The 13,262-nt window shown below is 47.7% G+C and overlaps 4 protein-coding genes across 6 annotated transcripts; 3 read left to right on the top strand and 1 right to left on the bottom strand.

Moving 5' to 3' along the window:
- Positions 1–285: 285 nt before the first annotated feature.
- Positions 286–2,739, top strand: E1B28_000213 (uncharacterized protein). Its single transcript, XM_043146021.1, has 7 exons — positions 286–542; positions 598–641; positions 945–1,177; positions 1,230–1,535; positions 1,602–1,772; positions 1,840–2,036; positions 2,098–2,739. The coding sequence occupies exons 1-7, from the start codon at positions 309–311 to the stop codon at positions 2,434–2,436; spliced, it is 1,524 nt and encodes a 507-aa protein (XP_043014721.1). The 5' UTR covers positions 286–308; the 3' UTR covers positions 2,437–2,739.
- A 398-nt stretch (positions 2,740–3,137) lies between these two features.
- E1B28_000212 (uncharacterized protein) lies at positions 3,138–6,753 on the top strand. Of its 2 annotated transcripts, XM_043146019.1 has the most exons (10): positions 3,138–3,439; positions 3,580–3,813; positions 3,881–3,941; positions 3,994–4,803; positions 4,854–5,149; positions 5,198–5,474; positions 5,535–5,825; positions 5,875–6,033; positions 6,082–6,204; positions 6,260–6,753. In XM_043146019.1, exons 1-10 carry the CDS (start codon positions 3,330–3,332, stop codon positions 6,509–6,511), a joined length of 2,613 nt encoding a protein of 870 aa, XP_043014719.1. In that variant the 5' UTR covers positions 3,138–3,329; the 3' UTR covers positions 6,512–6,753. The 2 variants fall into 2 exon arrangements, with proteins under 2 accessions (XP_043014719.1, XP_043014720.1); XM_043146020.1 differs by having other exon boundaries at positions 3,138–3,813.
- A 2,629-nt stretch (positions 6,754–9,382) lies between these two features.
- E1B28_000211 (uncharacterized protein) lies at positions 9,383–11,915 on the top strand. Of its 2 annotated transcripts, none has more exons than XM_043146018.1 (9): positions 9,383–9,685; positions 9,739–9,751; positions 9,812–10,094; positions 10,148–10,188; positions 10,247–10,341; positions 10,401–10,989; positions 11,045–11,189; positions 11,246–11,541; positions 11,600–11,915. In XM_043146018.1, exons 1-9 carry the CDS (start codon positions 9,609–9,611, stop codon positions 11,849–11,851), a joined length of 1,791 nt encoding a protein of 596 aa, XP_043014718.1. In that variant the 5' UTR covers positions 9,383–9,608; the 3' UTR covers positions 11,852–11,915. The 2 variants fall into 2 exon arrangements, with proteins under 2 accessions (XP_043014718.1, XP_043014717.1); XM_043146017.1 differs by having other exon boundaries at positions 9,383–9,751; positions 11,600–11,747; positions 11,804–11,915.
- A 926-nt stretch (positions 11,916–12,841) lies between these two features.
- Positions 12,842–13,194, bottom strand: E1B28_000210 (uncharacterized protein; the record flags this gene model as incomplete). The annotated part of the gene is made up of 2 exons (XM_043146016.1): positions 12,842–12,877; positions 12,931–13,194. 2 exons carry the CDS (start codon positions 13,192–13,194, stop codon positions 12,842–12,844), a joined length of 300 nt encoding a protein of 99 aa, XP_043014716.1.
- Between the last annotated feature and the right edge of the window lie 68 nt (positions 13,195–13,262).

The following is a 13,262-nucleotide window of genomic DNA, read 5'->3' as shown; positions in this document are numbered from 1 at the left end:
CACTATTCTTTCCCTTCTACTGCAATCAAAGTTGGTAAAATATGTGTCACCTGTTTCAGATTTAACATGGTCACTGTCATCGAGTGGTAATTGAAATATTGACAGTTGCGCCGCCCCGGTTGGTATTACAGCTACTGACATTGATCAGACCGGGTTTCTAAGACATGTCTTGGGAATTCAAAGTTGCTTGGTGCTTGGTGCCCAGAAAATAGGGGCACGTGCAGAAGAATGTTACGTAACGCAAGCAATCCTTTAGTCAAAAAGGTCCCTGATTTGAAAGTTCTTCACCTAGTACCCTCACTCACCCCATGCTCCCTCTCACTCTTTCCCTCTCCCTCTCCTTCCTAATACTCGCAAATGCAGACCCAGTCCACATACCACTTACAGTCCGCGATGTTGACTCTGGTTCAAGCGATGCCGTAAACGCTGAGCACTGGAATTCAGTTGCGGAGGGGTTACAACTAAAATATGGAATTGGGAACTCGAATTCGAGGCGGATGGGCAGACGTGCTTCTACTGCAGATATCCCCATGACGAACCAGGTGCGTTTTCAGAGCATGTTTATGTCTGTGATCTTGTGGGCTGAGAACCTCGCAGCAAACCGATGCCAGTTACTTTGGTACGGTGAATGTAGGAACTCCGTGAGTAGTCTCAGACACAACTCGATTCTATGTGCAATGGCACAATGCCGCTTGCAAGCCATGGGCCCATTTGCGAATGGCAACGAATGTATCCGTGAGGCACAACAACCTCGGGACTCATCAATCAATCATGCCATGAATGATCACAAATACCCAGAACGATAATAACAGACAGAGACTTGGGGTTGGTCAGCCCGAGTGCGCGCAGCTACGCCAAGAGCATACCGTTGGCATGACGTTAATCACTTACAGATCCTCTGCATCTCCACCACTCTTGTTCGGACGACTAACGATTTTCTTCAGATCACAACCATTCAACGTCATCCTCGATACTGGCTCCTCAGATCTTTGGCTAGCATCCTCCGCATGCTCCCTTTGTGATTCCGAAACACCTCTCTACGATCTTTCAAAGTCTTCTTCCGCTCAGAACACCAATCGTCCTGTATCAATAACCTATGGATCCGGTCAAGTTCGTGGAACGACCGTAACTGATAATGTATCTATTGGGCCGTTTTCGGTCTCATCACAGACTCTTCGTATGTACCATTAAGCACTTTCTTTTTCTCAGGAACTCACTTCTTTAAATAGTCGCGGTTAACGTTGTAAGCTCAGGTCTCTTAGACGGCACCGTCTCAGGAATTCTCGGTCTTGGATTCAACACCATCTCTTCAACGCGTAGCACACCCCTCTGGCAGACGTTAGCGAATAATGGAGACTTTAGTAGTCCTGATATGTCATTCTGGATGACGCGGTTAAGAGGGACCACCAATCGGCAGACAGAAGCTCCTGGGGGAGTCATGACACTCGGAGGCACGAACTCTACGCTTTTCACAGGCGACGTAGAGTTTCTGCCAGCGGTGGGGCAGCCTAGTTTCTGGCTGTTGGAGATGAAGAGTGAGTGTCGTCGCAGACATCGACTCTTTCTTGCATTCTTGAATCTGAAATTTGGTGTTTTGTTAGCGTTGACGGTGAATGGCAAAAACGTGCCTATATCGACGGGGAATAACGCGGTCTCTGCCATTGACACTGGAACTACTCTGATTGGAGGACCGGGTACGGATGTGAAAGCGTTCTGGGCGGCGGTTCCGGGGTCCAACGTAGTTTCTGATATGCCTGGATTCTTTTCTTATCGTGAGTTTTTGATCCCTTTGATTTGAGTGCAAGGGAAATTTTTTGACTTTTCCCCCCTTCCCTACAGCGTGTTCAACCGATCTAAACGTCGGTATGTCCTACGGAGGAAAGTCCTGGTCCATCAATCCCAAAGACATGAATATCGGTCGACTTTCTGTTGGATCTAGTTCATGTGTTGGGGGGATCTTTGATTTATCGAGGGGAACGAACATCGCTAGTGGAGGAGAGGGAACTCCGGGTTGGGTTGTTGGAGCTACATTTCTGGTGAGCTTGCCTATCTTTCGTTGAGCCGTTTAAAAACCATTAAATACCCTTTTCCTCGCAGAAAAACGTCTACTCCGTCTTCCGCGCGACCAACCCACCCCAAATTGGCTTCGCTCAGTTGTCTGACGCAGCAGGGGGATCAGGTATGATCCCCTCTTCTTCATCGGCGACTGAGCTGAATCCCACTGCTACTTTTGCTCCTTCATCTTCTCGTCGTGGTTCTTCTTCGACTATAGGCGCCCCTGGTAATACACCTTCCGGTAGTGGGAATGGGAGTGGGAGTGGGAGTGGATCCAATGGGGCTGTTCGATCGGGCAGGACTGTGTCATCTGCGCCGGCTGCTTTTGCTGGTGCAGTGGTACTGTTAGCTGGCTTTGTGGGTGGTTTGGGTGGGTTTTGAAGGAAAGGGATGTGGGTTATCTCTTTTTTTAACACGAGTGCTTGTTTCTTCCGATTATTGTTTGCTTCTCGGGTTTTTCATCTACAGTAACGCCTATTTTTTCTATATATTTTTTGCGTTCTGGATCTAAACAGTCTTTTTGCAGTGAACGTTTTCGAATCCCTTCTTTATTTTATAAGTTGGTATTTCGGAGTGTGGTGCATACAGGATTGCCAGTTGTTATCTACGGACTTTTTGAGTAGTAGTGTTTGAAATAATTGAAAATGCGAATTCAACTGGCGCCGAACGAATGGTTCTGAGGAGAGCCCCTTGGTACTTTATGTTCCGAAGCATAGAATAAGAATCGTTGGACAGTGGGAGACTGGGCTCTGACGCGTTAGTTGGTAAGTGTCAGATCAGTATGGGTGCCTCATTTTGATACCTGTTGATTGAATGATGACACTCAGGAGTAACTCAGGAGTGCTAGCTAGTGATGCATTGATGGGCCATGGCCCATGGATGGTGATGCATTGATGTCCGGTTTCTAACAATTTCAAAGATTTATGCTTAGATATAGCTAAGTTTTCCGGAATGATACTTGGTAGCAGTGTAATGGAGGACCTCCCGCCAACGCTAGTACTAACGAACACGGAGGAAACAGTTGCTACTTTTGGAAGGTGGGTTTCCATAAGGTGATAGGAAGGCAAATAACTGCAAACACACTTCCGCCGTCAGTGCTAACATACCGTGACCGTTTTGAAATCTTCTGTCTTCTGTCTCTCTGGATCTGCCATCGTAGATCTTTATCTTTCAACCGCCCCACACCCCGAACACCTAAGGCATCCGTCAAAACTCCCGAAATCCACTTGCAAAGGAGGACCGAGGCGTTTCGAAGGAGCGGTAGAACTGAGATAATGGCGGGCACAGGCAACCACTGCTCCTTCGTCCTCTTGGCCGAATTCCACATTCTCGAAGGAGCTCAGCTGAAGTATCAGTTCCCGCAACCTCTAGGTGTCGATGAATCGTATGTGGAATTCTGTTTGAACGAAGTGGGATTTCTAACTTTTAGACTTCCTGCGTCTATATTCCTATTTCTATAATCCCAATTCCACAACCCCGTCGAACCATATTTCTCCCTTCTCCTATCTCTCTATTGCCCTCAAGTGTCCTCGCCATGTCGATGTTACCAGACGGAGCAGAAGCACAGTCCGACGATTGGACCGTGTTTTTTCTAAATCAAAGCCCGTTTAATACGATTTCCCCCGTTCTGGCTTTGGATTCGCCAGAAATCAGGTCTACGAACTTACCTGGAGAAGACGATGATTCGAGGGGAAGCAAGCCGGACTTGTTGTGTGTGTTGAATTTGGTTCGGACGAAGCTTGATAAGAGTTTTGATCGGTGCGTTGAATCCAGTAATGTTAACACTCGTTATTGAGAACTTACCTTTGCTGTCTCCTTTTCAAAGAGGTGCTCGAGTACTTGCAATGGCGATCTGTACACGACATCCTTTTATTCAAATATTCAAGGTGCGTATTTCGCATTTGCGATCAGTCGGGGTTAAATTCTCCCCTCCCTCAGCCCGTATTGTTAATGGCACTGGACGACTACCTCCTCAACCCTTCACAAGACTGTCTGGCACGTCTCTTCGATGCCGTGAACGCGATGGATTTATCGCGGGCCCCTACACTATCACGACACGAGAAGATGGTGATGCGGCTTTCTGAACGGAAAGATATCTTTTCAGAGAAGTTCATGCAGCAGCAACATACGAGGCCTGTTAGTTGGAATGCTGCAGCTGGAGGAGCAGCAGGCGGGCAAGGGCAAGGGCAAGGACAGGGACAGCAGCAACATCGATCCAATGCGTCCTTGGAGTCGAATTTCACCTTTGAGGAAACAATGCTGAGGAGTAAGGGTAATGATGAGAACCGGACGATTGGGAGGAGCGCTGGTGTTGGTGTTGGTGGGGAACAGTGGGATGCTGCGGCACGTAGAGCAGATACGGAGAGCACGGCTACGTCGACTTCGACGAGTGCGCCTTCCGAAACTTCGTTCACGTTGGGCGGAAGTGCTGTATGGGTTGGAGACGAGAGTGGATTGGACTTGGTTAATGCTACGGATACGGGAGGAGATGCTAATAGCGTCACTTCAGCGAGCGGAACGACGATGGTTGGGTCGACTTATCGGCCACGACGGTCGACGGACGGGTCGTCAGGATCGTCTCACATGAATACCAGAATGCTCAACACCTCCAAACCGTCCGCTTCGTATCTAACGAAAGATACGCACTTCTTCCATACCACGGTGGAATACAAGTCTACAGTGGAATACAAGGACCACAAACTGCCTATAAAGATGCCCTTATCCACATTTCCGGAGGAAGTCGGTGACGTAGGTTGTTTGATTTGGGCAAGGCTACTCACAAATGTATACCCCGCTAGTACTCGTTGATCACACTTGTCAAAGTCTTCTCCTCTCCTCAGCTAGTTTCCGGCCCTCAACACCCGCATCTACACACAAGCGGCCCTCAAACACATCCGATCATCATTCTCTTTAACGCGCTTGTCACGGGGAAGCGAGTCATTTTCCTGGGACACAAGCGACCCGCAGGAGAAGTTTCAACCTTTGTTTTAGCTGCATGTGCTCTCGGTTCTGGATGCGGTGCTGTGCTTCGAGGCTTTGTTGAGCGCGCATTTCCATATGCAAATTTAAATAACCGGGATGAGTGGGAGTCGGTGTAAGGAAACCTTCTTTTCTTGGTCTCGGAAGCTGATCTGAGCTGTAGCCCTGCCTACATCGCTGGCGTCACCAATCCGATATTCGGAACTGGACGTATGTGGGATCTTATGCTCGATATCGGAAATGGAACTGTCACGATCTCGAAAGACATCCATACCGCCCATCCTGCCAGCGGCGCCACGAGTCTATTTGCTCCGCTCATATCGAGAACAGGAACTTTGAAAGCCGAGGTGAACGGGCTCAATGAGGATGAAGTTAGAGGTGGGAATAAGGAGTTTGTTGTGAAGACGGATAATTTGATGGATAATCTGTTTATCGAAGATGTGAGTGTGCCTTGTATTTGCGGGTGTATGTTTTACTGATAGCTCCCACGCTTCTAATAGGTCAAGTCTGCTATTGAATATCATTACGGAGAGAGCGTCGTTCGTGTGAGGTTCATGGAATACGTTACGCGCTTTGTGAGGATCGCGTCGCGTTATGAGGAGGAAGTTGTTGGGAGTACAACAATTGGATATCCTAACACTCCTTTCGTGGAGAGGTCTCCGACGAGGGCACCGCAACTTGGAAGCGGAATTGTTTTTACGGATGAACAAGCTGGGATGAAGGAGCTGGCCGCTAACGCACATCGGATTGAGGCGTGGAGGAAGACGAATAGTTATCAATATTTTGTTGCGGTGAGTGGAAAACAATCTCTGTTTCCTGCCCCAGTTAAACCCTGGCTAGGACTTTGTAAAGTCACAGTCGACAAACCCAATCCGTGGATTCGATGTTTTACATCAGCTGCTTCGACTTCGACATGCGAAGCATATGACGGATTCGGAGATGTATTTAATAATGAAAACGTTGGAAGAGAATGTTAGGACCTATGAACAGGTTGTTGAGGTACGCTGTGTCAATCTTTTTGTTGCAATCCCACTAACACGTCCGCAGCTGCTATCATATCTCATGCCGCTCAGCGGAGGATTACTCCCGTTAGGCTTCGGTCTCTTTCATCCACAAGAAACAATACGAGATACGACCACTGATTTATTTAATCATTTGAGGCAGTATCCGGTAAGGTTTTTCACTCTAAGGCAGTGATAAGTTTGATACGAAGTTATCTCCTTAGGTTGGTGTGATTTCACTACAAAGTCTTAACCACTTCCAGCGGTATGCATATGTGAGACAGGCGTGTATGAGGGAGAAGCAACTGCAACAACCCCTCCATCAGCATCAACATCAGCCTCAAGCCTCGCCTTACCAGTATGCGGCACCGCCGTCAATGGCATCGCGTACCCATTCGAATTCGACTGCGAGCATGAGCCTTGGGGTTGGTGGTGGATATTTCGGGTTAGGGGAAAGAGCTAATGGGGTCTTTTGAGCACCGAGATGGGTTTCCAATGATCTACATACCATGTTACCGCTTTTTGCGATATGTTGAACAGAGCACAGTTACTACTAGTTTTTTGTTCCATTTGGTATTTGTTACTTTTTTGTCTTGACTCTTCACGTTCCTGTTTTTGTAACACCATCATCATCTAGGCTTTTTTCATGTGTATTACTCTTCTTCAGGAAGTCTTTTGTTTAAGTTCTGGGTAGTAGTAAGCACCGTGTGGCTGCGGGACCTTCGTGGAGCTTCCTGGTCCCGGCACGAGGTTTGTTTGTGCTGCAGGTGCTATCCCTGTCCCGTCTTTGTTTGTTTTCCTATGAGGATTAGGCACGCTTCTTGTAGGCTCAACGTTCCTCCACCGCGAAACCCTGACTGGGTTCGCGTGAGCGTTGCCACGGACCAACACGCCAAAGGCCATGGGTACTTACACTTACTAAAGACCGTGGCATCGTATCCTCAGCTCGTGCTGACGTGTAATATGAATATGAATAAATCATCTTCACTAAGTCGCTCGAGGGAGGTTCAACGGGCTAGGGTCGAATCTCAGCGAGAATGTTCGCTTCGTCGCGGTTGACGCGTCTGTTATACCAACTCTGCAAGGTTCGCGTTCTTTCATGTATCTACTTACTTCTCTCAGCGCAGAGTTCCGTCCGAAGCCCGGATTTTCTCCTCAGCTCCGTGTGAAACGGTTTCTCAACGGGTCGACCTTTGTGTAATACTTAACAGCTTTCTTCCCGTACAGTCGTTTGCAATCATCGCGAACTGTCACTTGAAAATGCAAGCTATCCTCATATCATTCTATCCGTCCGTCTACTATCTCAGCCTCTCAGGAATTTAAACAGCCTGCCTCGAGAGAGAGTTGTTGAAATATCATGATATATGGTATAAGAAGACCGGTAGCATGGGAAGGTTGTCCATGCGTCGACAGATAGGGCAAAGCGGGGTATTCCGTCCTGACGGAAGGCGGTACCGAGCAATCATTTTGTTACATTTTGGGCTCCGAGCTCAAGACCATCAAAATAAGTTGCTGCGCATTGATAATGATATGATAGTGGCACACCGATAACCACTTGAATGTAGTAATCTTTGACAGCGGCTGATTGCTGAAACTTGACAACACCTATGTGGGAGTAGCCTTTGAAGTAGGAAAATAAGCACTAATTTGGAGGCCTGTGGAAAGATGTGTGTATGGTGGTTGTTGCGGGAAAATTGTTTGAAGATGTCCGAAGTATGATCCGTAAAGATTTGAAACACAAATCTTTCAGTCTCGGAAGCTCTGCTTCCAGGGGTTCCATCTTCAAAGCTTCATTGACCGCCGGAACGACCGCCTTGCCTGGACGTTTCGTCAAAGTTACATCCCGATATATCGGAGGCGAAAACCCTTTCCTGAAACAGTTGGATCTTCAATATCAAACACCTCCGCACACTGGATTCAGACATCACGGTCGAATAAATTCCGAGCGCTCCCCCACACAAGTTTGATTACTTTTCCAAAAATCAAATGGACTTAAAATTAGCGCCCGCTTTGAGGAGTCCGGAGCGTTTCCAGATAGATGAGCAGCAAAACATCCAAAGGTCGATGTACACTTACAGGTCAGTGATAGGCTTCGATGGACGTGTGACCGCGACCTGCACAGAGTTATACCAAAGGAGTTAGAATCTGAAGGGGAAAAAAACAAGAGGTCCGAACGGAGTAAAATCCAGGTGAAGGAGGGAACGCTCGTGGTGACTCGGTGGGAGGTGATCTTCGGGATGAGGAAATCATCGAGGCTATCCAGTGCTCTATGTCATCGAGACGAAGAGTCGTGAGCGCTCAGTTGTGCCACGCGGCCCCGCACCCACACGATCTCCTTTAGTCTGTCTGTAAGCTTCTCGGAATGTGAGAGATGAGATAAATGGAAGCTGCTCACAAACGGTCGGTAACATTCAAGACAAACGCAGACCAATGTCGGGGGAAACGGATAGTTCCTTTGAAGGAAATCCATTCGGACGAGGTTGAGGACCATGGTTGTGATGGTGAGCGGTCCGCGAGTTTAGAGTACGACTACGTAATGTAACTCGTTTTGCAGTGGGAGGTGCATGTGGAACGTCCAACTGTCCTTCATGAGCGGATCTCGTTACTAGACCGATCATTGAATATTGAATCCTGGAGAGCAAAAGAGTAAGCAGTGCGGGGAATTTGAACGACAGAATGTTTTCTGACGACCCTTCGAGATCTCAAGGGCCTTCATGATGAACGAAGGTTTTGTTGATTACCCGTTCCGTATTTAATCTAAGCGCTGCATCAGCAAAGTCGCTGATGGCACACATTTCATTGAGGCGGAGGCTGCATGCCAGTCCGCGACCACCGAGAGCAAATCGTGGCGGAATCGTTGTAATTTTTGAAGAGTGGTAGAGCATTAAGCCTCGGAACCAGGTCGCGAACGATCCAAGGTCAACGAAACGGCCCTGAGATGTAGACGGATGTTTTCCGGTCAAGGCGAAAGATGCCCGTGTCTGATTCCCATACCACCGAATGTGTCCGTACAAGTCCCAACGAACGGAAAAACACTATCAGGATCAGGACGATAGTATCACTCACCACCTAGGTCGCTTGATTTTATGACCCTGGACGTCCTTGTAGAGTCGCACTCATGAGAAAGGACTACCTTCAAGCGATGGTTCTATCTGATTTGAATTTGGTATAGCGAGCATGTGGTCGAATGAAAGAGTCCGATATGGCTGTGAAGCCAGTCGCGGGAGATGTGACGAAATGTGACGGCAATTGAAACGGCAAGAAACGGCAAGATCTCAGATGAGAGATCCCGTGCTTACTTCGGCTGTGCGGACCTCCTTTAATACGAGCCTCGAGCTCTTGTTCAACGCTTCCACCATCCACGTCGGCATATTTCATGTTCTGCCTTGCCAGCATCTCCTTCTTCTCTCTGTAGTATTTCTGGTCTTGACTGGCCACCTTTTACCGTCCTTCACCCTCCCAACACCCGCATTTCACGCGCGTGCTGCGGTCTTCCTATATTCCGGCCTCGCTTCGCCTTTGTTTGCAGCGCAGACCGACCGCAGTGATATTATTTCCGAAATAGAATCTATCATGGCCAATAAGCCCGTCAACGCGGATAAATCTACTCAGGGGACCCTTCAAAGGGGGAAGGCCTGCTTAAGGTGCAGGTGAGTATATTTTTTTGATTTTTTATCGGACTTGTTCTCATAATCTTGTACAGGAAGCGTAAGATGGTAAATACATTGAGCTTATGTTTTACTTTTACAACGTTGAAGTTGACCATTCTCACATAGAGATGTGATGGTAGTAAGCCAGCCTGTCAGCAATGCATTCGAGCGAAGAGACCTGAATGTTGCGAATACGACGATGGAAAGGGAAAGACAAGGACCCAAATTCTCCGGGAAACCATAACTCGGCTTGAGCAGCGTGTTAGGGAATTGGAAGATCCTGAATATATATTACCGGCAGTCCAGCTCTACGATCCCCGTATCCAACCATCAGATTCGATTTCCTCGTCATCATCGTATGGATCGCCTGTCAGTTCAACGATTTCCGCCCACTCTCCTTACACGCCTGGTATGGACCATCTCAATCTCGACAAATCTTTGTTGATCCCGTGGTGCTTTTAGATACGACCAATTCCCCTCCAGAGACATGGGCCCACCTCCCAGTGAGTTGGCCTTCAGGTTCTTCGCCTGTGATCATACTTATCTTCCTCCCACCCTTAGCCGGTGCCTTCGCCGTCACCGTCGAGTTTTGTTACCGACATGTTTTTCGAAGATCCGCAACCTTACCAAGCGCCCTTCGAACTGGGTCCTCTTTTGTAAGAGAATAAACTTTAGTCCCACCCCTTCTCTCCTTCTGATTCCCTTTTACGTTAAGGTTGGATATCTTTTTACCTCATCGACACCAGTGCGGTTTGGAAATCCACATGGGTCACTTGCAGGAAAGCTTACGGTTACCGTCGTCCGAGCAGCGACACCCAGCGCTCATGAACGCTATCTACCTTTGGGCATGTTTTATCTCGCGGCCTAAACCTCTATGCCAACACGAAGATTCTTTCCTCGCCCAAGCTTTGGACGCAATCCGTGACGGTTTACGGACGGGCGATAAGGTACTTGATGTCATTCAAGCTTCCTGCCTTCTGTCCATGTACTTCTTAGTGAATGGACGCCTGTTGGAAGGCAGTTATCATGCTAGCGCCGCCACTTCATTAGCAGTGCAGTGCGGATTGCAAGCTGGCATCTCGAATGATGGATGCTATAGCCCATCTTCATCGAGAGAGAAGCTCGTTGAAACACCGAAAAGCGGCTACAAGGAGGGCGAACGGATCTTGGCGTTCTGGCAAGTCTACAACCTGGACAAGTGTTGGTCAGTGGCGCTTCGCAAACCGTCTGTTTTGATCGATGGGCATGATTATTGGACCTCTATCAACTGTCCCTGGCCTCAGGATATCACTGAATACGAGTCGGTAAGGGTTTGGAATGTTGTATCTTGTTTTGCAGCTATCCTCATTCCTTTCGTAGGGCACTGCTACTCCCATATCGTTCCAGACGGTTCAGAACTTCCTCCAAGGCAATATGTCGGGCAGCTTCTCATTGCAAGCGTTACGAGCGAAAGCATCAGCTCTCTATTCACATGCTGATCAGCTGGCTTTACGTTGGAATACGAGTACGTTTTTTGGTTTTTCTCAATGACGAAGGGTCCGGTTGCTCACCTATCAATAGGAATCAAACCTTCTGGTGGTTACCCTGACGAAATCCAAGCCCTAGAGCTGACGATCACTCGGTTCCTGGCTACACTTGTGCCGATACAGCAACTGAACGCTACGATGGGAGATGAAAAGCAGACGTTGATTGTTGTACACACACTTGTACAAGCCTCTTTGATACATCTGTATCAGCGATTTGCTCAAGATGACGCTGTTGCGTACGAGAAATGCTCTCAAGCCGCCAAGACCTGTGTTGAGATTGTAAGCTATATTGCTGAACAGGATTACGACCTATTGGATCCGATAATGGGGGTAAGCTTTTACACCTGGTCCGCTGCCTCACCACTCCAACTCAACCTTTCATCTACAGCCATGTTGGACGACTGTCGCAGAGTTCTCGATACGTGAATTAGTCACTCTCGATTCTTCGTGGCCACTTGGAAGCAACGAACTTCGGAACAACATTGGGACAATTGTCTACGCTATGACCACCCTCAATAATCGTTTCCCTGTCATAGGTCAGTCGTGGGTCTCGTTTCTCCCCCAATCCTTCCGTCTCATCCGTTGTGTTCAGGCATCTCGGCAGCGAAGATTCGGAAACGAATGGCTGAACTCTAGTTAACCCGTGTTTCATCGATCCAAGTTTCAGCATCAGCACTTCGCTACCTTTCCTTCCCTCAGCTGGCCACCCTGACCCTCCTATAAAGTTCTTGTCCACCGGTTACCCCTTACCCTTTTTTTCTTTTTTTAAATTTCTTATATTTCATTTATCCGTTGGACAACCCCCTCTTCAATGCGACTCCGCTTGGTTTTTCGATTCACGGACAAGACAACAAATTTCATTCAATCCCCCTTTTTTTAACCTTCTAGACAATGGACAAATATTTTTGGGGCGCTCTTGTTTTTTTTTCGGTCGCTTCCACTCACGCTCCTTTATGACCCTTTTCACGTCCCCTTTTTGTAAATATTCTGACGACCGTGGTGGACCAAAAAGTGTATCAGTGCCAGACTTTTTTATTTTGTTTTGGACATTTTCCTCTTAAAAGGACGAACTTTCTTTGTGTCCATCTTACCCTGGAACTCTCTTATCACGGACAACGGACTGCTTGGACTTTTGGGATACTTCTTCGGACTGTTTTGCTTACGATATTTGCGTTCATCGGACACTATTATTGCCCGCTACATCTGCATTCATACAGCGCCCACCCCACTCTTGGGCTTATACATTGTTACAATATGGACACATGTAAAGGAAAATAACTGTACCATTATCCAACCTATTACCTACTCATTACTCTTCGGACTTAACTTAACTTCTGTTTCTTCTTGCTCTCCATTATTTGCTTTCCAAACCGTAGCAGTAGTTTATAACGTCTGAACATTCCTAACCAAATCCGCGCAATTATAATAATATGTAGGTGTGTATTACTGAAGAAAGTTAAAACCAAAGTTGTTAGAAGGGGATATACTAGACATACTTGCGACATACTTGCACTTGTCTGCTTTTGGAAAATACGTTCGCCGCGCGCGCCCAACTCAGTGGCTGGCTAAACTCTGGCTAAACTACTGAGCACACGGATTCCCACTTTCATTGATTCGAGTCATTAATGTTTTAACCTGCAATGCCTCCGAGTCGGAACCTCGTTACCTGAAGTCAGGGTTTATCATCAAGTGCGTGACGTCGTAGTACTTTGAACTTACTGTATATATACGGTGGCGAAAAGAGGGGACATGAAGTTTATACATTGATATGTAATCTTGACAGAGCACCCTGGAAGAAAAGAACCGGGTCTCCCTCCCTGCCCTACACATCAAAGAAGAGCTGTGCCCTCGCGAGGGTGGATCGCTCTTATCATACGAAACTGGGGAGCCGTTATGTAGCTGGAGCCTGGGGAAAACAGTGGCTTTTACTCCGGATGGACCAAAAACATTCAAATCAACAATTTTACCGCTTCCCATCCCCATCCCTAGCCCCTCCGCTCTGTCGAAAATCCCGAAAGGTCCCGGGTTCCAGGGGCCTCAAAAGCCAAGTT

This window comes from Marasmius oreades, chromosome 1 (genome assembly GCF_018924745.1).
Source record: "Marasmius oreades isolate 03SP1 chromosome 1, whole genome shotgun sequence".
Classification (NCBI taxonomy): domain Eukaryota; kingdom Fungi; phylum Basidiomycota; class Agaricomycetes; order Agaricales; family Marasmiaceae; genus Marasmius; species Marasmius oreades.
The sequence above is the reverse complement of the archived record's forward strand: the minus strand, read 5'-3'. Positions and strand labels throughout refer to the sequence as shown.

Coding starts and splice junctions, on each gene's coding strand:
- E1B28_000213 (XM_043146021.1), top strand. CDS start 309: ATGCTCCCTCTCACTCTTTCCCTCTCCCTCTCCTTCCTAATACTCGCA. Junction 543..597: donor ATATCCCCATGACGAACCAG/GTGCGTTTTCAG, acceptor AGAACCTCGCAG/CAAACCGATGCCAGTTACTT. Junction 1,178..1,229: donor GGTCTCATCACAGACTCTTC/GTATGTACCATT, acceptor TTCTTTAAATAG/TCGCGGTTAACGTTGTAAGC.
- E1B28_000211 (XM_043146018.1), top strand. CDS start 9,609: ATGGCCAATAAGCCCGTCAACGCGGATAAATCTACTCAGGGGACCCTT. Junction 10,095..10,147: donor CCACTCTCCTTACACGCCTG/GTATGGACCATC, acceptor TGGTGCTTTTAG/ATACGACCAATTCCCCTCCA. Junction 11,190..11,245: donor GGCTTTACGTTGGAATACGA/GTACGTTTTTTG, acceptor ACCTATCAATAG/GAATCAAACCTTCTGGTGGT.
- E1B28_000212 (XM_043146019.1), top strand. CDS start 3,330: ATGGCGGGCACAGGCAACCACTGCTCCTTCGTCCTCTTGGCCGAATTC. Junction 4,804..4,853: donor TTCCGGAGGAAGTCGGTGAC/GTAGGTTGTTTG, acceptor ATACCCCGCTAG/TACTCGTTGATCACACTTGT. Junction 6,034..6,081: donor CCTATGAACAGGTTGTTGAG/GTACGCTGTGTC, acceptor ACACGTCCGCAG/CTGCTATCATATCTCATGCC.